General features: G+C 37.7%; 2 protein-coding genes across 2 annotated transcripts; both read left to right on the forward strand.

Annotated features, from left to right (window-relative positions):
* Positions 1-2776: 2776 nt before the first annotated feature.
* On the forward strand, positions 2777-5464 carry cnpy4 (canopy FGF signaling regulator 4). The gene is made up of 6 exons (XM_033983713.2): positions 2777-2916; positions 3204-3330; positions 3430-3526; positions 4200-4322; positions 4710-4827; positions 4962-5464. Exons 1-6 carry the CDS (start codon positions 2832-2834, stop codon positions 5069-5071), a joined length of 660 nt encoding a protein of 219 aa, XP_033839604.1. The 5' UTR covers positions 2777-2831; the 3' UTR covers positions 5072-5464.
* Positions 5465-6485: 1021 nt separating this feature from the next.
* On the forward strand, positions 6486-23038 carry LOC117386419 (calpain-5-like). The gene is made up of 13 exons (XM_033983774.2): positions 6486-6618; positions 9346-9523; positions 13442-13573; positions 14364-14575; positions 15142-15334; positions 16637-16827; positions 17146-17223; positions 19479-19896; positions 20382-20504; positions 20996-21192; positions 21477-21595; positions 21668-21804; positions 22797-23038. Exons 2-13 carry the CDS (start codon positions 9359-9361, stop codon positions 22959-22961), a joined length of 2130 nt encoding a protein of 709 aa, XP_033839665.1. The 5' UTR covers positions 6486-6618; positions 9346-9358; the 3' UTR covers positions 22962-23038.
* Positions 23039-23783: the final 745 nt, after the last annotated feature.

Below are 23783 nucleotides of genomic sequence, written 5' to 3' on the forward strand. Positions count from 1 at the left end.
CTCTGTTTTGATCAAATTGGTTGTGTTCACATTAGTTTTGTCATGATACAAAAATTTGTTGATTTTGATACTAAGCAATAGACTCGATACTCAATACCAATTCCGATACCATGATGATAATAAAAAAATACTCTTTCTTTAGAGAACAGAATGTCATTCCCAACATTAAATCATATTACTTTTTATATTACCATGTGGCCTTATATCTGTGTAATCCTTCAGTCCTCCAGGTAGGTTCCATAGTCATCCATGGGCGTATATTAGTCTACCTGGCCTTATAGTTGTTCTGCTACAGCTCAAAATCATTCTAAAGCTATTCAGAAAAGGCTCATTTCTATCCTAACTGACTTTTTAGTATCGATACTTGCTCAAATGACTACCTAATTTCACTACTTGTTTTAGTATCAATTAGTATCTGATTTTCAAAACTTTTGACAACCCTAGGTCACATGACTACATCACTACATTCTGAAAAGCCTATAGTTTAAAATTGATTAGGAGGTCTGGTCTAAATTCTGTGATCGAATTTGCTCCCTAACTGTTTGATTGCAGATTTGTTGACCTGGTTTATGATGAATAGTTCAGTCTCTTCTCTATCTGAATGCATAAGCAAAAGTCAGAATTGTGCAAAATGTTAAACACCTTCAGGAATATTAACATTTGATAGACAACTTGACTGAAAAATGAACTGCTAAACTAATACAAAAATCCCATGCATTTCAGGACATGTTTGTAGCGGTCTTAACTACAGGCATACTAGTATAAGCACACCCTATGATGCAGAGACATATTGACATTTGCTTGTCATCTTGATTAAAATTCACTTGTGATTATTCCTGATTTTAATTAGCTGTTTTAGTAAAGTTGTTGAAGAGTGCGTTTTTTGTGCACTTAAAAGATGTTTCACAGCTTGGCTCTAAAACATGGAGTTGGCAAAATTACAACTCAGACGGAAAATTACTTTTGTTGCCATGAATCCAAGTCCAGTGTTATTGTTTTTCTACTTGTTTCTCCTCTTTCTCGGCATGACTGAGTGTTGACAGGTGCTGGATCGCAAAAGCCTCAAAACAGATTCGACCTGCTGCCTCTCAGAAGATGAAATGAGAACAATGTTTTGTCTTCTTCCATACCATTTGCTTTTTCTATAGCAAACATTCAGCTGAGATTGTTTCCAGATGTACCAGGTTAAGTATGTCCTTCTGACCTGAACGCAGTACCATTTTCCTGGTTAAACTTGGGCCAAACCTTTGCTTCTCTCATTCAGTCGGTTGTTTCCATATTGTACTGTCTTTTATCTAAAACTCAGCTCCCCAAATTGCTAAAACATGCCCTCTGTTCTGTGGGCCTATACGTAGAGGGTTAGTGGTAGAGTAAGACATACTAACTTTTATGTCAAGAGGTAATGGGCCAGATAAGTGCTAAACCTTTTACTACTTTTAAGTCATTTAAAAATACTAAGCCTCACCCAAATAAGTATGGCCACAAGTGCGTTACTGATACCAGCAGCATACATAGATTCCTGTGTCCTTCAAATGTAATTAAAGTTGCACTATGTAACTTTTATGGTAAAAGGTCTGTTCCCCTACTTATTTCCATGGAAAGCTCCACATTATGGAATTAATCTATTTTCATGGAGACAAGCAGGTGATGCCCAAGGTCAAGTTACAGGTCACATGTTAAAAGGGTAGCACAAGTAACCTAAAACATGTTTTAGCACTAAACAAAGTCTGGAATTGATTAAATGCAAGATAAATCACTTTGATGTTTAACATGGTAAATTTTAAGCAAAGCAATAACACCTCTAAGGAGACAAGCAGGTGGCAGAACCAAAGTTACATAGTTCACCTTTATAAAGGCTAAGAATAACATTGCAGGGTGTGAAATTGTTTCAGTTTGTTGCAAAGCCTGCACAATTCTCTGACCATATAAGCATTAAATGTGTTATATGGGGTTAAGTGTTGTTTCCTTCCACCTCATGGCCATAGATCTGTGCAGAGCATGGTTCTCTCTGTCGTTGGTACTGCACCATTGCGCCCTCATGTGGCTGTCTGTGGAACAGAAGAGGAAGTTAAAGCAAACTTTGCTAGGTCTAAACAATAAAAAGAGCTAACAGTATGTATAGCTGATGGATATACATACATACAAACGAACATGAAATGTGAAAAATGATTGTGTAAATATGAGGCAGTTTGTTTGTTTGAGAGTTTTGCCATATTGATGATATATTGCATTTAAGGGCATTGCATTAACTCTTCTCAGATCAGAATCAGAATCAGAATCCTTTTATTGCCATCGTTTGTGAACACGGTTCACAAACTAGGAACTTATTTTGGTGATAAAGTGGAACATAAAACATAAAACACAAAACACACTGAATAAATACAAATACAAATAAGGGCATGCACGAAGTTAAAAAAAAGATATGCTTAAAAATCAAATAAAATACTTAAAGGTAGAAAATATATACAACAGCAGCATCAGAACAACAGTGCGAACATGACTACATGACAAACATGACTTCTCATCAGAGATGAAAATACTTTTTTTTATTTTTTATTATATGAATCTACAAATGATAAAGTTCAAATAAACAATCTAAATAAGTTGACTGACCGTTGTACCGTACAATCTTCAACCATTTATGAGGGTAAGAAATTAGAAATAGAAGTCTAATTATGATCTGTTGTCGATTACCCAACCTTTATCAAACTCTGGCATCAGCTAGTCATCCCTGGAGCCAACGCGCATGCGCATCAGCCTGAATCAGCTGTGCAGATGTGGCTGTAATAATCAAAACTGCTTCTCCTGTAGTTTTTAAAATATTATAAGCTATGAAAGTTTCGATTTTTGTTCTGTTTTGGGTCACGATTGTTGACGCATCAAATGAGGACGAGAGATTGCCGAATAAATGTGAAGGTAAGGTGAAATACTATAGTTAGTTGTAAGTCAAATGCAGAAACTCATTCAGTTCAGGGAGAGAAAGAAATTTTAAAAACAACTTTTACAAAATTGCAATTTACGACTTTTGTTCCATGTGCATTTTCTTATTCACACTCAGCAAGTAATTTCTAGTGTCATGTATGAAAATATGTATAGCCTATTTATTTGTGAAGTATATGTTTGTTGTAGTGACAGTAGTAGTAGTTATTATAGACAGATATGTATAGTGATGCAAGTGTTAAATTATTTTTTTGTCATTCCAGTGTGTAAGTTCCTGACAGTAGAGCTTCAGGAGGCTCTGGAGAAGACTGGACGTTCCAAAGAGGTCTTGGAGCTAGGAGAGGTGCTGGACACTGGGAAACGGAGGAGGAAAATTAAATACAACACATCGTATGTACTTTGGAGTGGAGCAGATGCCAAAACTACATTTATGTCTTATCATATCTTAATGTTGTTGCTTATTTATTTAGTTTATTTATTTAATTTCAGTGAAACTCGGTTGACAGAGGCCGTTGACAACATATGTGAGCGTATCCTGCAGTATAATGTTCATGCAGAGCGACCAGGGAGCCTTCGATATGCAAAGGTAAATCAATATGACATATAATATGAGACCTTCTCCATTACAAAGTCTTCAATATTTAATAACCATTTCTCTTTGGCTAATGAAGCGCCTCAAAATAGGGCTTCTTTATTTCATAGTTTTGCTTGCCTAGTTTATCTATTTCAGTCAAATGTAAGGGTTTGGATATCACAATATCAAATGTATGTGTTCTGATTATATTGAGATAAAACAATGATGTTTTATGATTATTTACAATCATTGATACAGTGACCAAATAACACATTGCACATTCCTCTAGTATGTGACCATGAGGTTTATGAACTCAAACTTGATTAAGTGAAGTGAATGATTAAGTGAAGTCAGTTTGACTTAAACCTCATATTACACTCTTTTCTGATCTCTATTGTAATTTTGTTTTCTCATCAAAAACATACCTGGAGTTATGTTTTGTTTTATTCACACATGTTAACACATAACATGACACACAAATCCTGCATATTTAGGCATATGTACAACTTTTTACATTTAGCTTTAAGTTTTTGAATATAAAGTGAATTCATTTTTCAGTTTTTTTTTTTTTAGTTTTTATTATATTACAATGTGTATAATCACTGAATAGCCAATCACAATAAGCAATTTTTACATCCTTTGTGAGGATAATGGGCTGTTATTTTTCTTTCTGTGTTTCCTATAGGGTGCCAGTCAAACTATGACCACCTTGAAAAACCTTGTCCACAAAGGAGTAAAGGTCGACCTGGGCATGCCTTTTGAACTGTGGGACGAGCCATCTGTAGAAGTGTCGGACATGAAGAAACAGGTAGGCTTATTTAACAGTACAATTGAAGAGCATTTTAAAGAAGAATAATTATGCTTTTTCTGTCCTTTTAATATTAAACTGAATTATGATTACTCAAACCTGCATGAAAAACTTTTGAGTAAGCCAATGATGAAGGAGCACCGTTATAACATGATAACAATCTCATAAAAATTGTACACAATAGGTGGTATTTTGCAAAATCCAATTTTTTAGCTTTCTACCTTGTTATAATGTTACCTCATCAAAAACATGCCTGAAATGGTTTTAAATGTCATCCATTCATGTTTGTGTATTTTAGTGATGTCTAAATATGTTATGTGTTAGCAGATTATGCACCATATAAGTAAAATACCCCCCTCTTTAAGACTGCCTTTATCTACTTGTCAGTGTGAGACGATGCTGGAGGAGTATGAAGAGGTCGTGGAGGATTGGTACTTTCATCATCAGGACGAAAGACTGGAAAACTTTCTCTGTTTGAACCATGTGCTCAAAACATCAGACCAGGGTGAGCGAGGCATTATTATCTTTGTTCAAAGAAACGTCTCAAAATAGTGTAGCCAAAAATAACACTGATAAGCTAAATATACTCCAAACAAAAATAGCTTCTTGCATGGGTAACATTTTCTGTTCCTTCTCTAGAATGTATCAAGGAGGTGTGGAAGGGGGACATGAGGGCCAAAGGAGACAAAGACACAACTGAGAATGACAAAAGCAAGACTGAAAATACCCATGATGCATCTGAGCTTTGAGGGGAAAAACTGAAACCTGAGACGACACTACACACCCAAACTGAACTAATGACATATCTTCTGGCAAACACTATATTTTTATATGGGGTCATGTTTATAAAGGGATTTAAGACTTATATGGTTGTTTGATGCACTCCAAAGCGACACAGTATTTCTGCAATATGCCATATTGTTTTCAAACTCAGCCATTTTAGAAGTGTACATTTGTTTACATAATGAAAGACTGGTACTGTTACTACCACCAAGGATGCACTTTTTAAACATGTGGTATTTTTGATATCATGTTTTACAGATGTTGCCATGACCTATTGTAGTACTTGATGCTCATGGTGTTTTTAGTGTGAAGTAGCGTCATACATTTTCAACTAAGCAATATTTAAATATTTGTACAAAATAAAGGAAAACATGTTACATTTTATATCACATCTCTTCGTTATTATTTGTTTCAATGTAAAGTGAATACCAATCGTATACTTTAACTTATTATTATTTCCACTGCATGATAATTGCTTCTATAGCTTGTATTTTAAATGTAGATCTACTTTATATTTTTTCATCCTAGGTTATGTTACAGGTATGCAGTAGTGAAAGAAGGACTCAATTTTGTTACTTGAGTAAAAGCGGAGATACCTGAGCTAAAAAAAAATACCAACTTTAAAATGTAATTAAAGAGTAAAAAGTAAAGTATTTTGCATGGATTTTGAGATCTTATAAAGCTTCAAATGTAGTAATTTTGATAAAGATTTGTGCTGACAAACAATTGAGTTGATTGCTTTTATTTCTAGCTGTTTTTATTTGTATATTTTTGTTTGCTCAAACTATGAACCTGTAAAAAAAAAAAAAGATGAAAAATATACTTCTACTTTTCAGTCCTGTTTGAAAATGTAGTGGTGTATAAAGAACAAATACCTGCTCTCAAATGTAGTGAAGTAAAAGTAAAGAGTATCCACTTTAAAATGTACTTAAGTAAAACGTTTAGGTATCTGTACTTTATTTAAGCACAGTACTTTACTACTTTTACTTTGTTAAGTTCCAGCACTGCTAGTATGTGAGGTTTTGGTATATTGTATTGGTCCTTCTGATATGTTTGCACTTAATTCTTATCTAATATCTGTCACTTGCTCTTAGTTTGTGAATTTTTGTTATGACTTTTCTCAAAATTTTGTCCTAATAAGCCTCTCACTGGTCTATTGTAGCAGACCTAAGAGGCTGCACAGTAGGTTGCGTTCTGGCAGTGAAGCTGTTAAAACGGAGGACGCCTGCTGACTGCTGCTGCTGCTGCTGCTGTCTGCCTGTCTCTATCTCAGGTGTCAGGGGCAACCCACGCGTCAGCAACAGATCCTCCGGAGTCTGCACGAGAGGAGACGGCGCGCACACGGCGGGACGTCTCCAGTGGATCAGAGGTCCCAAAAGCACGAGTTATGCCCCAATGAGAAGTAGTAGTAGTAGTATGAGGAGTACAGGACCAGCACTGGAGAGTAACAGGAGGAGATCGCAAGAAGCAGCCGATGAAATGTGCAGAGTCACCGGGGAGAGGAGCAGCAGTGGTAAGTAGCGTGCACTCATTGACAAAAACACTATTTCACACAATTATCCTTCATGCCATTCTTGCAGTTCATGTTTTAAGTGGTTGTTTTTAGTGTGCGTTTTTTTTTTACTTGCAACTTTCTTATCACATTTGTAATCTTGAATTTAGTCTGAAACAGTCTGAGACCTAATTTGCATATTTTACTAACAAATATGTTTAAAATGCATCTACAACTACATCATATTCTTCCAAAAACGAGTTAAATCTCCAGCAATTTGTATATTGTAACTGTTTATTGAAGCTACTAATTAGACCAGTTGCATAATTGAATTGGAATCGGCTTTATTAAAGACACCAAGGCATCACTTCTTATTGTGTGTAAACCTACATGTATAAATAGCATATAGGTTTTATTTTATTTATTTCAACACTATACATCTTTGTCTGTGCAGAAAGTAATTGTTGGTGTTTACATGGCACTTTCCTGTCTCCAATTGTTATGTCACTGTGTTTCTATTGTCCGTAAGAGTTGGGATAAGATTACACAGACTCCTCGGCCTATAGTGAGTGACACCTGCCTTGTCATGACTCTGCACCCAGTGGATACACACGTGTCACAAATACATAACAGGAAGATAAGATCAATACAGTCTTTTTATTAAAGGTCCTATATTACTCAAAATTGACTCATGTGAGCTTTAAGTCATGTTAGAATGTTGTTACCTCATCAAAAACATACCAGAAGTTGTGTTCTGTTTCATTCAGACTTGTCCGAGTAATACTTTATTATTAGTCTGTCTTGATCTCCAAAGCTGAAAACGCTCTTTTCCACCTTGTGATGTCATGAAGCGGTAGTTTTCAAGTTAACAACTACTTTACCTTTTGTTCAGTAGCGATGGGCAATTCCAGGTCTGAAATTATCCAAATGATTCTAGTGAAGGTGTATGGAGCTTAAAAACACAGTAGAGCACTTCCTGTATCACCACATGACATCGCAAGGTGGAACAGAGTGTTTTCAGTTTGAGAGAAGAACTCAGCCTAAATATGCCGGGTTTGTGTGAATGAAACATGTGAATGAAACATGTGAATGAAACAAAACACAACTCCAGGCATGTTTGAGATAAGAAAACAACAACATTGTAACATAAATCAAGCCCTTTAAAGATCAGTGACATTTATTAATCCAAATAATGGCATTTGCTTATTATGTGAGAAGATATGTTTGTTTGTTTGTTACTAAAAATTCCTAAATGACCAAAGGAGGGTCCTCTCAAAGGTGTAACTGCAAAAAAGCAAGAGGAGATACTTCTGCACCATCCTAAAGGTAAAGCATTTGCAGCTAGGGAACCATTTTTAGAGATATTACAGCCAAAGAATAATCAGTTTATATGCAATAACAAATACACAGTACATAGTAAAAATACACTAAACCTGGAGTTTTAGACTCAGACTATTACTATTCAGTTATGTAGGCTAATAAATTATGAATACCTTCAGCACGTGCAATGAAACATAAACAAAACACTAAAAGCATTGGTGCAAAGAAGTAAAACTACTGTACTTAAGTAAAAACTTTAGTTATCTGTACTTTACTTAAGTAACAATACTAAGTACTTCTTCCACGACTGACTAGAAGTGAAGTTAAAAGTCCGAACTCTATAGTACACTCAAATGTGAATGCTACTACCAAGTGCAACTATTCAAAAGACTCATTTGGGCTTTGAAATACATACACACACACGTATGCATGGGGGTCTAAACCCGGGACTGAACCTGAGCTAGACCAGAACTAAACCAGGTCTGGAACAGTACCAAACCACACCTACATCAGGACTTAACTGGGATCAAATCTGGATCGCAAATCCAGACCAAACCTCTAAGAGTGTGAATGCAACCTAAATGTAATCCAAGAAAACGAAGCCTGACTTTGATAACCCTGGCCATGGGGTTATCTTCAGTCTGTCAGGTTTCTTCAGAGTTTTCTTCTCCTCTGAGCTGTGAGTCCTCATATGACCCCAAACTCTCTAACACTAAACCCTGGGGGCACCTGACGCACCTCAACATCGATACTCATGACCCACACATGAGCTGCTGCGTCAGGGTGCAGTTCAAATCACTGATGACTAAAACAGTATCCAGACCTCAGCACTGGCCCCTGACCATCACACAGATTATGCAGGGGTCGAATAAGTGTCAAAATGTTAGCAATAGGGGTTTTCACTAACCCTAACCCTGACGTTATATACGCCTTTTGAATGCCCATTGTCTATAAAATGTTATCAAAATCAAAATTGATCAAAACCACTATTTATAATTTTCAAAACCTGCAGAATATGCCATACCCTTTTAAAACATAATTCCAAACTGCTGAACTGCTAACTTTGATATCACTACGCCTGGAATGTTCCACAGTATGGCATTAAACATATCTATCTTCATGGTGAAAGGCAGATGACACCACCGGATCAAGTTACAGGTCAGATCTGTGGAGTGGTGACTCAGTTCACAGTAAGCATGCATGTTTTTCTGGGTATTTTGTGCAAAAAAAAACAACCTGTGATTGAGTAAATGGAAGATAGATATGTTTAAAGCCATACCAAGGGACATTCCAAGCAAAGGAATGACATTTTTTAGCAGACAAGCAAGTAGCCATGCAGAAAGGTTACACAGTACACCTTTAAAATGACAAATTTAGCCTGTATATCAAATTTGTATGTACATTAGCTTCCTTGTTTCCTTCCCTCAGGTGTCTGTTGAAAATGCCTGAGAGAGTAGTCAGTTTCCAGGGCCAGAGCTTCCACAAACTGAGGCGCTACTGCCAGAGACGTGGCGTTGTGTTCAAGGACCCTCTGTTCCCCGCCTCAGCCCAGTCTCTGTTCTTTAAGAGAGAGCTGCCACCTGGACTGTCCTGGAAGAGGCCGAGGGTAAGGAAGCCATGAGCCATAAAGTTAGACAATGCTCAATACCGATTCCGATACCATGATGACAATAAAAACAATCTTTATTTAGACAATAGTTAGTATATAGTTTCAATACTAATTTGAGTATCCATTAGTATCTGATTTTTGATTCTTTTGACAAGTTGGTTAGTGCATTGTTCCTGCTTTAAAGTGGTATGTGTAGGAATATTTCATAAATATATTTGTGTCGTCAGATACGAAGTAAACAGGATGCGGCTGCTGATGGCATGCCCTCCCAGGCTCAGTTGTGATTGTATTGCCACTTTTTAATCAGTAGGAGTGCATGTTCCAGCTATTACCTTTTAAATAACGGAGACGGTGGCTAAGTGTAAGTCGTGCTGTGTAATAAAATGACTGGCGGAAGTAGCTTAATTTGCAGAGTGGTCGTCCCCTGATCCAAAGGTTGGCGGTTCGATTCACGCTCTCGACATAAAACATCATTGGTTGAGCGGCCAGATCCACTGACCCACAGGTTGGTGGAGCGATTCCACCTCCCACAGATCAATACTATCGTCTCTCTACGCTGATGTGTGAATGTGTGTGATGGGTGAGTCGTTCCTTGATGTAAAGAGCTTTGAGTGCCTTGAAAGGTACAAAAGCGCTATATAAAAGTATGTATGTATTCTTGGTTACCACAGTCTAATACGCTTATACTATAACTATACTATACTGTACATATTTCTGTCTTTCATATCTTTATTTTATTATAACATATTGATTTGTATTTTTCTAACTGAAGTTTATTAAGTGGCGTATGAGGCACTTTATCCTACTGGGAGTGCCGTGAGCTGCCTGACAACCACTGTACTTGTGTTTCCATATACATAGAGTGGTCGTTATTTTAAATAGCCCAGTGTTTTTAGCCCTGTGTTGTGATTGGAGAGTAAATGTGTGCCTGATTATTGCAGCTGCCACACAAGATGCCCTCCATGCTTTTAACATGTTTGATTTAAAATAGACGTCAAACATACAACTGTCTTAGTGAGTTAAGCAAGATGTTTACAATGTGATTTGGACAAAGTTTCAGTAAAGGCTCAATTGATTTTTGTTGTTGTTGTTTACGTGGCACTTTCCTGTCTCCGATTGTTATGTGACTGTGTTTCTATTGTCCATAAGAGATGAGATAAGGTTGCAGACTGTAACCTTACAGACTTACAGACAGGTCTATACCATTGACACCCTGCCCATGGTGTCATGACTCTGCACCTATAGGATACACACACATGTCACGAATACATAATAGGAGCTTGAGATAGTAGTCAGAACATGGGGTGCCATTCAAATTAATGTTAGTGTTTATTAAGCATGCGGGGGCTCAGTTGGTAGAGAATTTGTCCACTGATCTGAAGGCTGTGGTTGTGTCCTTGGGCAACACACTTAACCCACCTCGCCCCCAGTGTCTGTTGATTGGAGCATGAATGTGTGAGTGAATGGCTGAATGGTTCCTTTGTGTAAAGTGCTTTGAGAGCCTTGAAGGTGGAAAAGCGTCAAGCATTATTTGCATATTTGCCTTTTACTTGAACTTGAGAAGACATGTTTTTTTGTTTGTTTGTTACTAAAAATAGAGTTTGCTAAAAGGACCAAAGGAGCGATCTGTCAAATCAAAACATTTTATTCCAGTGAATGATTAGACAGGATGAAAGCTGCATTAAGTGGGGTGAGTGATGAGAGATGTTGACTGTACCTCTGTACTGTACCTATGTTCTGCAACCAAACCACTCAGTCAAAGAAAATCGCCAAACCGCTCAATTCAATAACAGATTATACATTCTACAGTTGGAGTAAATGTAGATGATAAACTCAGTTAGAAGCAACACATTTGATAGATACAAAACAAAACAGCCAAATGCATTTCAATAATAAACAAATCCCAGCAATGTTTGGGTACCAATTCACTCCGTACACTTTATTGCTCTTTAATACAACTATACCTTACATATTGCATTGACGTATTGGGCAGTATCTGCAAAACCGCATTAAAATCCCTATCAGTGTTTCAAAAAAGAGCAATAAGTACCGATAATTCAAAAGTTGGATATTTGGAGCACTCCAGTTCTGTATTCTTGCATTCAAAATTACTTAAACTTAAGGGTCTTGTCCAATATTCCACAACCAAACTCATGCATAGGGCAAAGTGTAATGCACAGCCTGGCAATATACAGAAACTATTCAGACGTAGAGAGGGAAGGTTTCTGCTGAGAGGAGTGGACCATTTTAAAGTAAACACCATTTGAACTACAAGGAGAGGTTTTTGTGTGGGGTCAAACTGTGGAACCTGAGGAACAGCATAAGCAATGCACAAGTATTCACAAAATTTAAAAAAAAGTATAGAAGCAAGCTAGGAAAGGGGTTTACACTTTATGCATTTTATTATTGTTGCTGTAAATTTGAATCTTTGTTAATATTAATATTGTGATATTTGTATGCCGTTATAATGCAAGTACAGGACACATACTAGAAATGTATTCATGCATTTTCTTTTCTTTTCTTTTTTGGACAAGTATGAACAGTTATCCTAGATCAATGCTTGACATAAACAAAGCAAGTATCTTTGTATTATTATTTTGTATTTCCTATCTAGATCTATCCAGAGCTTAGAAAGCATTAATACTGAATGTACAAACCTAGCTTCTCTCTTTCTGCATTCGGCAAAACCTGATATGATTAGATTGATATCAAGTTTTTAGTTGAGTCTGTCATGACCCTCTGTATGCCCTCTGTGTCTGCGTGTGTGTGTGTGTGTGTGCATGTATTAGATAGAGCACTTCTACAGTTTCATAAAGCAGTTCCAGCAGGATTGGTCTCTTTAGCAGAGCTTAGGCTGTCAGTATTCAAAACATATGAGGGCTGCGTGGTATATCACAACTGAATCTAAATCACAATTTGAATTGGACAGTAGGCTTGCCACAATAACACATTTTGAAGCACAATATATTGCTACAGAGAAATAGAAAGAAAATCAATGATAATATTGAAACTACTTTATGCCTCTGACACAATAATAATAAAGCAAGATAGTCCCAAATGACCATTTTTCAGTCGACAATATCATTAAAAGGCATGAGCTGCAACAAATAAATAGCAGAATGAAGCAATAATTACCCACAGAAGTTACTCACATTGCATCCCCAATATTGCAAAAAAAATATAGCCACGATAAATATTGAGCCCCAAATAATGTTGTTCCAGCTTTCATATGTTGAACAATAACTCAGTGTATTAAGTATCGTCACAGGCACTCTAACTATATATCATGTCTTTTATAGAAACAATGTGTTGTACCTGTAGGTTAGACCTCTACAAACATGCTCTGAAATGCATGAGATTGTATTAGTTCATCATACTTCAGTGTTCTGTAAAATGTCAATGCTTTTGGAGTTGTTTACAATGTGCACTCTGAACAGAAACTTCTTAAAGATCCCATATTACGCAAAATTGACTCTTGTGAGCTTTTAGCCATGTTAGAATGTTAGGACCTTATCAAAAACATACCTGAATAGTTTCACTCACACATGTTTGAGTCATTCTACATCTCAACAAAAGCTCAAAATGCTCTGATCCACCTTGTGATGTCATGTAGAGGTAGTTTCCAAGTCAACAGCTATCTTCCACCTTTAGTTCAGTAGAGACTAGCAACTCCAGATGATTTTTGTGAAGATATATGGCAGCCTAAATATGCAGGGATTGTGTGTTAAACATGTGTGAATGAAACAAAACATAATCCAGGTATGTTTTTTGATAAGGAAACAACATTATAACATAGATTATAAAATGGCATAATATGGGCCCTTTAAACTTATATTGCAAATCCAATCACAAATCACTGTACTTACATACTACATACTATGTTAATCATAATGTGTGATGTTGTGTTCCTTTTAGGAGATATGCAGGGACCCTCGTCTGTTTGTGGATGGCATCAGCACCCGGGACCTGCACCAAGGCAGTCTGGGAAACTGCTGGATGGTCGCAGCCATTTCCTGTCTCGCATCTGAGCCATCTCTGTGGAAAAAGGTGTTTATAGTTCTGTGTCTGAGTAGAAAGAAGATTTTTTCTGCTTTCTACCATGGTTTAACATTGTTCCCTTCTTCAAAAACATGCCCGAAGAGGTTTTAAGTGTCATCCATGCATGTTTGAATATTTTAGCGACCTCTTCCTTGCAGCTAGAGGTAAGATTCTGTACTTCGCCACAAGCCTACGTCACCCATGCTCCCACATGACAATTCTTACATAAATATACAAAAGCGTGACAAACCTGATGCGATGTGCAGTAGTTTCAATAGCAGCATACACGCTGATTGTGTTGTGATAGCGCTCTGAAGGGGGAGTGACTTAGCGTGGAGAGCAAAGGAGGGAGGACTCAGAACATCAAAAATGAAAGTGAAACTTATAAAACTAAATATGTTGTTTTTGGCGAATATAGCATTTTCAAAACAGTAAAAAGTAACATGGTGGTCTAAATATATTATGTGTTAGTTAAGAAGAAAAATACATCCTCATTAAAGTTCATGGTAAGCTTGTATCAAAAGTGGCAGAGGAAGGTGTTCAAGTTATTACAATACAATTAGCGGGAATACAATAACTAATGTAATTCAAAATCCCCAAGTGATGATGTTTCCCCTATCCCCTATCTCCGCCCTTATCTATACTTTCTTGCAATTATTAAAAAATACAGACACCGGGTCATACATGTAGGCTTAAAAAAAATCATAACATGATTGAAAATGTTCATTTTTGAAATACATGCAAGTTTTCAATTGTATATTTACATTTACATATGTCTTTGCTAAACCTTTATCTTCAGGTGATTCCCGATCACATGGAGCAGGAGTGGAACCCAAAGAGGCCAGATCTGTATGCAGGAATTTTTCACTTCCGTTTCTGGCGTTTTGGGAGCTGGGTGGACGTTGTGGTGGATGACCGTTTGCCTGTCAGCGCAGATGGAGCACTGCTGTTCTGCCGCTCCGCCACGCCTCGAGAATTCTGGAGTGCACTGTTGGAGAAGGCTTATGCCAAGTGAGTGGGATCTGTCCTCAAACGCCTTAATCTAATCACACATAATATAAAATATGATCTCATTCAACAATGGATTAGTAAAGTAGTATTTTATTGCCCCTCTAACATCATGGCCAGGGGACGAAAGTAGCATTTTGGCTAATTCTGACTTTTTTTTTACCCCTGTTTATTCATGTGTTTTAAGAAATTCTACTGTTCCATATTAAATAAATTAATCTAATACAATCTTTAGCAAAGCCCCTTGTTTCCCTTAATTATGAGACTGTAATATTAGGGGAGGGTACACCACTGTTTGTCTCCATGGAGATGTCATTGCTTTGCAGCGAATGTCCCATAGTATGGCATTTAACTTGATTATGAGTTTCAGGGATTTGTATTTTCGTATACCTTGAAATACATGCATTCTTACTGTGAGCTGGTTCTCCTCTCCACAGATCTGATTTGTAACTAAATTATATGTGTATATGCTATATTTGGAACTATACATTTTTGTAATATATTTAACTGCCCTGATATTGCATCCATAAATCACTTTTTGTCCCGTGTGCTTGTCCCGCTGTGCTTAGACTGAACGGCTGCTATGAGGCTTTGGAAGGGGGGAACACAGCAGAGGCCCTGATCGATTTCACTGGTGGAGTTTCAGAGCCCCTCAGTCTGGACCGAGAAGCCTTGAGTCTGCAGATGGACCAGAGGAGGGCGCTATTCCAGACACTGGCACAAGCACATGAGAGGAAGGCTTTGATCACTTGCTTCATTCGGGTAATTGCAATGAACTGAACACATTTGATCTGTAGATATAAGTAAGACCTCAGAAATTATACTACAGCATTTGTTCTGTAGTTGACCTCCCCAATGTGTGTGTAAATGGGTGAGTGATTTCCTTGATGCCTTTAGTGCCCTGAAAGTGGAAAAGCGCTATATAAAAATGTGACCATATACCAAAACATGTCAAACATAATGTGAAAATTATCCACAAAAGTACAGAACAGTCTCTTATACCCTTATTTGGATAAAAACATTAAAAAAATGTCACTTTTATTCATAATCAGCTTTTTTTTTTGCAGCGTTTTTTATATTAGAAATTATATACTCAATTCAGGTTTTGCATGTCTTTATTAAAACGACATTCACAACACTTCAATTATCTTGTTGTCAAATTGTTTATGTTGCCATGGAAATCGAGTAAAAGATAAAGACTTTTGTAGTTCAGATTTTTAAAAACTATATACTGTTTTTTTTGTTTGTTTTATCATGGACCTGAAACAAATACAAAATGATGTTGCATTTTAGACCCAGGAACGGACCATACAATAGCCTATGGTAAAACCTATTTTTGTAAACGGTCAAATTGGCGCTTTTTCACCTTTACATCATCAAGGAGCCACTCACTCGTTTACAGGCAGATTCATAAACTAGTGTACACAGATACTGGGGAGAAAGTGGGTTAAGTGTCTTGCCCAAGGACACAACGGCAGCATTCATTTCTGAGAGCTGGAATCACCCCACCAACCTGTGGGTCTGTGGATCTGAAAGCTCAACCAATAATGTTTGTGTTGAGAGTGGGATTCGAACTGCCAACCTTTGGATCAGTGGGCAAATGCTCTACCAAATCTGAGCTACTGTCATATTTATGTTAATAAATCTCTCAGTATCTGCACATCCCTTATCCCAACTCATGCATTTACTATTTATCTTTTTTATTACTTAATTATTTATTACTGACAAACCCAAAGAGGTTGGGCTTCACACTCAGCAAAACCACCCACACATCATATCCATACTTAAGGTTACAAACAGCTCAACAATGGGCTCAAACCATATTAAAATGAACAAAAAGACAAATCATGTCCCTAATACCAGTGAGCAAATATTCCATTTCCTGTTGTGCTCAGGGAATTTGTTAATCTCTTAGACTCTTATCTTAGTCTCAATTACTTTTCAAGATTGTACTTATTGTGAATGAATTAATATTCTAAGCGCAATAAGCATTTGCTGTTGTTGAAACCTTAAAAATAAAAATCTTATCTAACAAAATAATTGCATTTACTAATTTTGTTTCAGCCAGCCGAGGGTGAGCTAGTGGAGTCGGTGATGGAGTGCGGCCTGGTAAGGGGGCATGCCTATGGGATCACTGCACTGAAGAAAGTGCATGTGGCAGAGAGGCTGTCCACAGGCAGGAAGTCCCGCCTCCTCCTGCTGCGCATGAGGAACCCCTGGGGGACCACAGACTGGACAGGAGCCTGGGGTCAGGGGTGAGGCCTCTTTGAACACTGCCACATGGCGCACTCCTCTGTCCACCATATGATCTATAGGAGACCGGGGAATATCAAGTCTGAGCACTTTACTATGTCTTTGTAACTGCTTTGGACATTTGCTTCCATTACTAATAACATTTTATGATTGCACGGGGAGGCATTTTATCAGCTCTTAGTCATAAGACACCTGCCATTTACATTATAAGATTTCAAAGAGTCAGTAGGGAATAGTAAGGACTTCCAGAAGTTATTGTATTTTAAGCATATTTCCAGTGTGGTGACCCAAACATTTTACCATCTGAACGCCCCCTGCAGGTCACAACAGTGGCAGCAGATCAGTCGCACTGACAGAGAAAAGATGGGCCTTGCTGTTCGAGATATTGGAGAGTTTTGGTAAGTTATTTCATTTTTATTATTTGTCATTGACCAGCAGATGGCAGCCTGTAACAAGAATTGCAACATAATAGTGCTTTAATTTCTGAAAGAAACAAAAAAAATTATGATTAACAAGGCAGCAACAGTTAGGGCTAGTGATTGTAATAAAATTAAGATCCATTTATTTCAATTATCATTAATGATATGACAGTTAGACTGACAGTCAGAGAAATTTTGTTCACATTCGCTGTAAGATGATAACATCCGGTCCTACTGAAACTAATCTGAAACTGGTTGTGGTCAATGTCAAATCTTTATGCAACAAATCATTTTTTAATTATTAATGATTGTATTTCTTCTTTTAATCTTGACATTATGTTTTTAACCAAAACATGGCTTGACAAAAACACAGGTGATGCAAAGTGGAATCAACTCTACCCAACTTCAAATGTGAATCTGAAACACAAGCAAACAAAAAAGGTGGAGGTGTGTGTGCATTTTTAGATAATTTAGTTACTTACAGGTTCTCATTTGCAGTTGTTCGAAGGAGACACATAAATGACACAGGTGCACTGTTCATGGAAATGATACACTTTGAAAATGTCTCATGTTCTAATGTTGATGATTTATTGAAGTCTGTGGCCGAGTGTTTTGAAAGTTCTGGACACCATTTCCCCAATAAAGGTTAAAATGGTTAAAGATGGGCAGATCATGGAGGAATGATGACTCGGTCAGGGCACAGAAATGAGAGTGCCAGAGAGCAGAGCGGGAATGTAATGTAGAACAAGGGAGAGGTATTTTTCGGACAGTTGCAGTAATAATTAATTCTGGCATCCTATTTGCAACAGTAAAGTGCAATGAGTTTGCAGTATTTTTTTAATGATAAGGTTCAGGGCATTAAAAATGCCATCAATTCTACAATGCAAACAACAACCTTGCAGCCACCTACACACTTAGACTGGTGACGATCTCTTGGACAGTTTTGTCAGTGTGAGGTGCAAAGTGAGTCAGCTCTTCGTCTACATGCTGCTTCGTTGTGTTACCCACCAGATTTCTATAGTCTGTGCTCAACAGTTTGCTATCACCACTCGTTTGCATAGCATGTTACTTCAATCTGAAACATTCCCAAGCACTTTGAAAACTGCGGTTTTCAAGCCTCTCCTAAAGAAGAACAGTCTTGATGCAACAATATTGACAAATTACTGCTCATATCAAGGTGACAAACAACATCTGCCTGAACACTGATGCAGGCAAAGTCGTCTTGATCCTGTTAGATCTGAGTGCTGCCTTTGACACCATCAATTAGATCATGGGATCTTCTTACAGAGACTAGAGGACTGGGTGGACATCTCTGGTACTGAGCTAAACTGGTTCAAGTCCTATCTAGAAGACAGAGAACACTTTTGTCTCAGATAAAATGTCCCTGACCTGTGGGGTGCCCCAGGGACCCATGTTGTTCAAACTTTACATGCTGTTGTTAGGCCAGTTAATACGCAGCAATAATGTGTCCTACCACAACTATGCAGACACTCAGATCTATGTCTCACTGCAGCAGGTGAATATGGACCAGTGGATTCACTCTGTCACTGCATCCAACACATCAGTGTGTGGATGCAAAACAACTTTCTCAGTCTTTTCTTGTGTATGAATTGTGCTATACAAATAAACTCTTCTTGCCTTGCCTGCCTTGATTTGACAGTTGGTGGTTGTAAAACTAAAATATAAAAAAGTCTCTCTGTGACTCTCTATACTGTACTTTTAATGTCACAGATCCAGAGGAGACTTATTTAATGATTCCAAGTGAGGTTTGACCCACCAGCAATATGTATCAGTTCTTCTATGTGTCAACCAGTTCTTTTCAGCAGTTGTTTATCCCTTGACCCAAAGGATGTGAGCATGTATGTAAGCTGCAAAATGCAAATGCAAACTTCCTGAGTAGCACAGCAATATAAAAAACAAAGAATATTAGTAATATTACATTATATTAAACATCATTGGTTGAGATCCACTAACCCACAGGTTGGGGAATGTGTGTGAGTGTGTGACTGGTTCCTGGATGTAGAGCGCTTTGAGTACCTTTAAGGTGGAAAAGCACTGTATAAAATTATTACAATGACTATATTTGACTCTTTTGTATTAAATGGCACTAACTTGTTAAAGTGTTAAAATCAAATCAGTAACTGGCTAGGGGTTTTTTTTGGTTTTTTTCCCCTTTTTTTCCGTAGCATCAATGTTGTAAACAATTTGTAACTTAAATTATCTTCCTCTGTCAGGATGGAGTTTGAGGACTTTTGCCATTACTTCACTGATGTTGTTGTGTGTCGTCTGGTGGAGAAGGCTTCGTTATGGCCCCGTTCGCACTGGAGAGAGGTCAGTTGCTTCGGACAGTGGGCCCCAGCTCCCCCTGTCCTTGCACCTGCTCCTCTGCTCCTCCGCACTGTCCCCCAAAGACCACCCTCACTGAAGGCCAAACAGCAGAGGGGAAACTGCAAGGAGGCTCGGCTGGGGGAGAGCCAGGGGGAGAGCCAGGGGGAGAGGGGGAGAAGCAGACAAAGAGGCAAGGCGGGGCCGGTGAAGTCAGAGGAGCATGCCAGATCACAGCTGAGTGGAGTTTGGGACGAGCAGATGGATAAGAGGAGTCGATGTGGAGGATGTATCAACCATAGAGACACGTTCCTTCATAACCCACAGGTACATACAAAGTTCACCTTCCTATTATAGTCATCTATGCATCTTTGCCATTCAAATGAAATTAAAAGACTAATCACTATGGCAAGGGCCCTAATTTTACACGATACTGAAACCCATGTATAATATTTGACATGTGGCATCCAATTTACTATGGAAACATTCAAGTACTTTTCTACTTTTACTTTGTTACATTCCACCACTGCCCATAATACATATTTTTTGTGAGTTTTGCATCAGTAGTTTATTGTAGTTTTGTAGTTTATTCTCAATATATTGGTCCTGCCCTTGTTTTCTAATTGGGTGCGCATATCTTCCATGCATATTTACAGCTATGAAGTGTTTTATCCACTGTAGCAATAACGCAAATGAGCAGTTTGTTATTTGTGTAAAATATATGACTTTTGAACCAATTTGGATTGCAGGCCAGTATACCTCTTAACCTAAGGTTAGAGGTTAAAATAACCTCTTAACAATCTTGTTTTTAGTTTTTGTTTGAAGTGCGGGGCAAAGAGGAAGAGGTGCTGATCTGTCTCCAGCAGGAAGACAGGAGGATGAGAAGGAAAAATGGAGATGGGGAAAATTTGCCTATTGGATTTGAAGTGCTCAAGGTGGGAACAACGTCAAAGATTGTTGTTGTTGCACTGTATTACTTTTCTGGTGTCTGCTATGTACCTGTCTCCATGGAGATGTTATTGCTCTACCCTGAATGTTTCATTGAAAATTTTATCTCTGTGGAGACCAGCAGGTGACACTGCCAAGCTAAGTGTCAATTAAAGTCTGTGGGGAGGCAGTCCCAGTAAGAACACATGTTTTTCAAGGCTAATTCAAGCAATAACAATAGCATAATTTGCATAAAGACAAGATAGATAAGTTTAATGTCATACTGTGGAATATGCCCAGCAAAGCACAACCTCCATGGAGACTAGCAGGTGTCAGATTAACTACCAGAAAAATTACGTAGTGTATCTTTAAACAAACCTCATGTATTTTAACCTTTCCATTCTGTAGAGCACAATGTTTTTAGTGGTCTTTTTTTTGTGTTTTTTTTTTTTTTTTATGCAGTGTGTCAGGAGACATTTTGACCTGGTCTTGTTTTCAGGTGGAGGTGAACCGCTTCAGCCGAGTGCAGACTGTGGTGGAACAGGCAGCGAGCTCTGTGTACATGGACTCCCGCAGTGTCACTGTCAGAGCCTGCTTCAGTCCCGGTCGTTATGTCGTCCTACCAACCACCTTTCTCCCAGGAGCCACGGGACGCTTCCTGTTAAGACTCTTCTCCCATTCACATATACAGCTCCGGTTAGTATGCAAAAAGTCTATGTAATGTGGACAGGTCTACTATTAATTGAAATGAGAAATTATTCACAAATGAAAAAGAATGAACTGTCTATATAAAGTGTGTTTGGAGTTTACTTTTAATTGAACATCCTGTGAAGTTGTAAAATAATAAAAATAGAACAGAAAACAGAAGGACTAAAATCTTTGAGACAAATAAATTATTTTTATTGAAAAGCCCTAATAAAGGCCTGTTTTTTTACCTGTTTGTTTCAATTTGTCATTACTGGATCTTACTTCTTCTCCAGTGAACTTCTGGAGGATTTGCCAGCGCCCTCTGTCTTCCACTGTTTGTTACCTCAGCCCACAGTAGTGACCACAGTGCATCTATGCAGAGTGACCGGCCTCTGTGTCCCCAAACAGAAAGGTTAACTCAACAAAAACAATGATTTCATTTTTGTCATGCTTTTTGTCTTAATTTCTGTTTTTTAACTTGTAGCTCCAGGCGTTTACGCTGTGGTGCGATGTGAGAATGACAGTGTCAGAACCCCAGTGTTTAAAGCTGAAGGAAACCCAGAGTTTAACCTTCGAAGCATTTTCTACAGGAGATACCCCCGTGTCCACATTTCTATTGAGGTTTGTTACAGTTTATAAAGTATCATACAGATTGATATCAGTCTGGTCACCACTCCCTCCATCATGTCTCAAGTCCGACCAAACATGACCGTACAGTCAGATATGTTTTTTTTTCAGTGAGGCCTGTAAAACGAAGGAGCTCATTAATCACCTATGAGTCACAAACAAAATCAAATTTATCTCACGTCGCATTAAGAGTTTAACTTGGCGCTCAGTGATTCTGAAGAAAACTGCAATATTATTCAGTTTCCTTTAAAAAAAAAAAAAGAAAAAAAAGAATATATATATATATATATATATATATATATATATATATATATATATATATATATATATATATATATACATACATACATACATACATACTTACTTACTTACTTACTTACTTACCTACTTACCTACCTACCTTCTGAAATGTATTTTATTTTCTGGTATGGTTGGTCCATACGTGTCCCTGATTGGCTAATCCCCCTGTCAGTCACACCCATCTGAACTCAGGGAGATTCACTGGTGACCAGACTCACATCTTCATAATGTATTGAAGAAATGTGTATTCTGTATCCCAGGAAAATTATGTCATATTACAAAATGTGTAGTCCTATTTCAAAATGATAAGAGATTGTGAAAAGATTACAGTGATCATTTGCTCAAATAAATAAATACATAAATAAATAAATACATACATACATACATACATACATACATTCATAAATAAATAATCCAAGCTTTTATTTAAATGCCATAAAACTTATCATTCTACATGGAGATAATTAGATGACTCTACTACACTTTTTTTGGGCAATACAAGCAACAGACGTCTTGATGTGACTATGGAACATTCCAGGCAAAACAGTAGGAAAAAAGCTGGTGACAGACCCTCCATGAGAACAGCCCCATTGTGCACCTTTAATGCATTTCAGCCATTTAGAGAATGTATTTCAACCAAACCTATTAAACCTGCAATAGTGCCTATTTTTGTGATGTTTTTGTAGCTGTGGAGGAAGGGTGTGTTGTGGGACTCCATGCTGGGTGAGGTCCGCCTGAAGACAGCAGAGTCAGAGCGCGGCAGGAGCCATGTGATGGATCTACGCAGAGGCTTATCTAGAGCCACTGTTTACCTTGAGACATCATCCAGCCTCTGCCTCACGGACCTGTGATTGTGTCACTGTGCTATCACTAAAAAAGTAATGGTCTGCTGGTCAGATCAGTATGTGGACATATACAGTCTATCTCTGTTAGGGATGAAAGTGTAGTCAAAATGAATCACTGAGTGGCTGATAACCTTAACACAGTGTATGGTGTGATTAGTATGATTATGTCAATTTGTAATTTTTACCTTGGTTTTGTCAGTATATGTAAAATAAAATTTAAAAAAAATTACACAAATACTGTAATTTCTTTGGCTGTTGTATTGAAAAGCACATATAAAACAAAATGACTTCTTTTACTCACCCATGCTCTTAGGTTAGGTCTACTTAAATGTGTGATATGTACATTTCTGGTATTTCTGCTCTGCCGAGAATGTACCACAATATTGGCATTAACGTTATCTGCTTTAAGTTTAAGGCCATATTTAAAAAAAAAATCTAACCAATGCAATAACCTCCCCATGAAAACAAGCCAGAAAGTGACCTAGAGTGCCTTTAAATGTACAGATAAAATAGGTTGTGCTGCTAGACAGATAAAAAAAAAATACCCTTAACTACTACACGTATTTACTTGAGTTTTTAAATAGTAAAAAATAAAACAAATAAAATCATGTTAATGTGTTTAAGTCTTTCAGAAAAGCAGTCTATTTTTTCTAGATGAAAAGTTTCACTGCACCTTAGGTATGAGGACCACATTCTTACGAACTGTCAAAGGTGCGTGAGGAAGTTTACAGTCATATGCTAATAACATGTGGCCATGTTTGGGCGTGACGTATGACGACATTCGGCCAATCAGCTGCGCCGCTACTGATCACGTGACGCCCCCAGATG

Source organism: Periophthalmus magnuspinnatus, chromosome 18 (genome assembly GCF_009829125.3).
Source record: "Periophthalmus magnuspinnatus isolate fPerMag1 chromosome 18, fPerMag1.2.pri, whole genome shotgun sequence".
Taxonomy (NCBI): domain Eukaryota; kingdom Metazoa; phylum Chordata; class Actinopteri; order Gobiiformes; family Gobiidae; genus Periophthalmus; species Periophthalmus magnuspinnatus.

Excerpts from the sequence above, each read along its gene's own strand:
- cnpy4 (XM_033983713.2), top strand. The coding sequence starts at position 2,832 with ATGAAAGTTTCGATTTTTGTTCTGTTTTGGGTCACGATTGTTGACGCA. Across the intron at positions 3,527-4,199 it reads GGAGCCTTCGATATGCAAAG|GGTGCCAGTCAAACTATGAC; the intron begins GTAAATCAATAT and ends TGTTTCCTATAG. Across the intron at positions 4,828-4,961 it reads GCTCAAAACATCAGACCAGG|AATGTATCAAGGAGGTGTGG; the intron begins GTGAGCGAGGCA and ends TTCCTTCTCTAG.
- LOC117386419 (XM_033983774.2), top strand. The coding sequence starts at position 9,359 with ATGCCTGAGAGAGTAGTCAGTTTCCAGGGCCAGAGCTTCCACAAACTG. Across the intron at positions 17,224-19,478 it reads CGAGATATTGGAGAGTTTTG|GATGGAGTTTGAGGACTTTT; the intron begins GTAAGTTATTTC and ends TTCCTCTGTCAG. Across the intron at positions 21,805-22,796 it reads GTGTCCACATTTCTATTGAG|CTGTGGAGGAAGGGTGTGTT; the intron begins GTTTGTTACAGT and ends ATGTTTTTGTAG.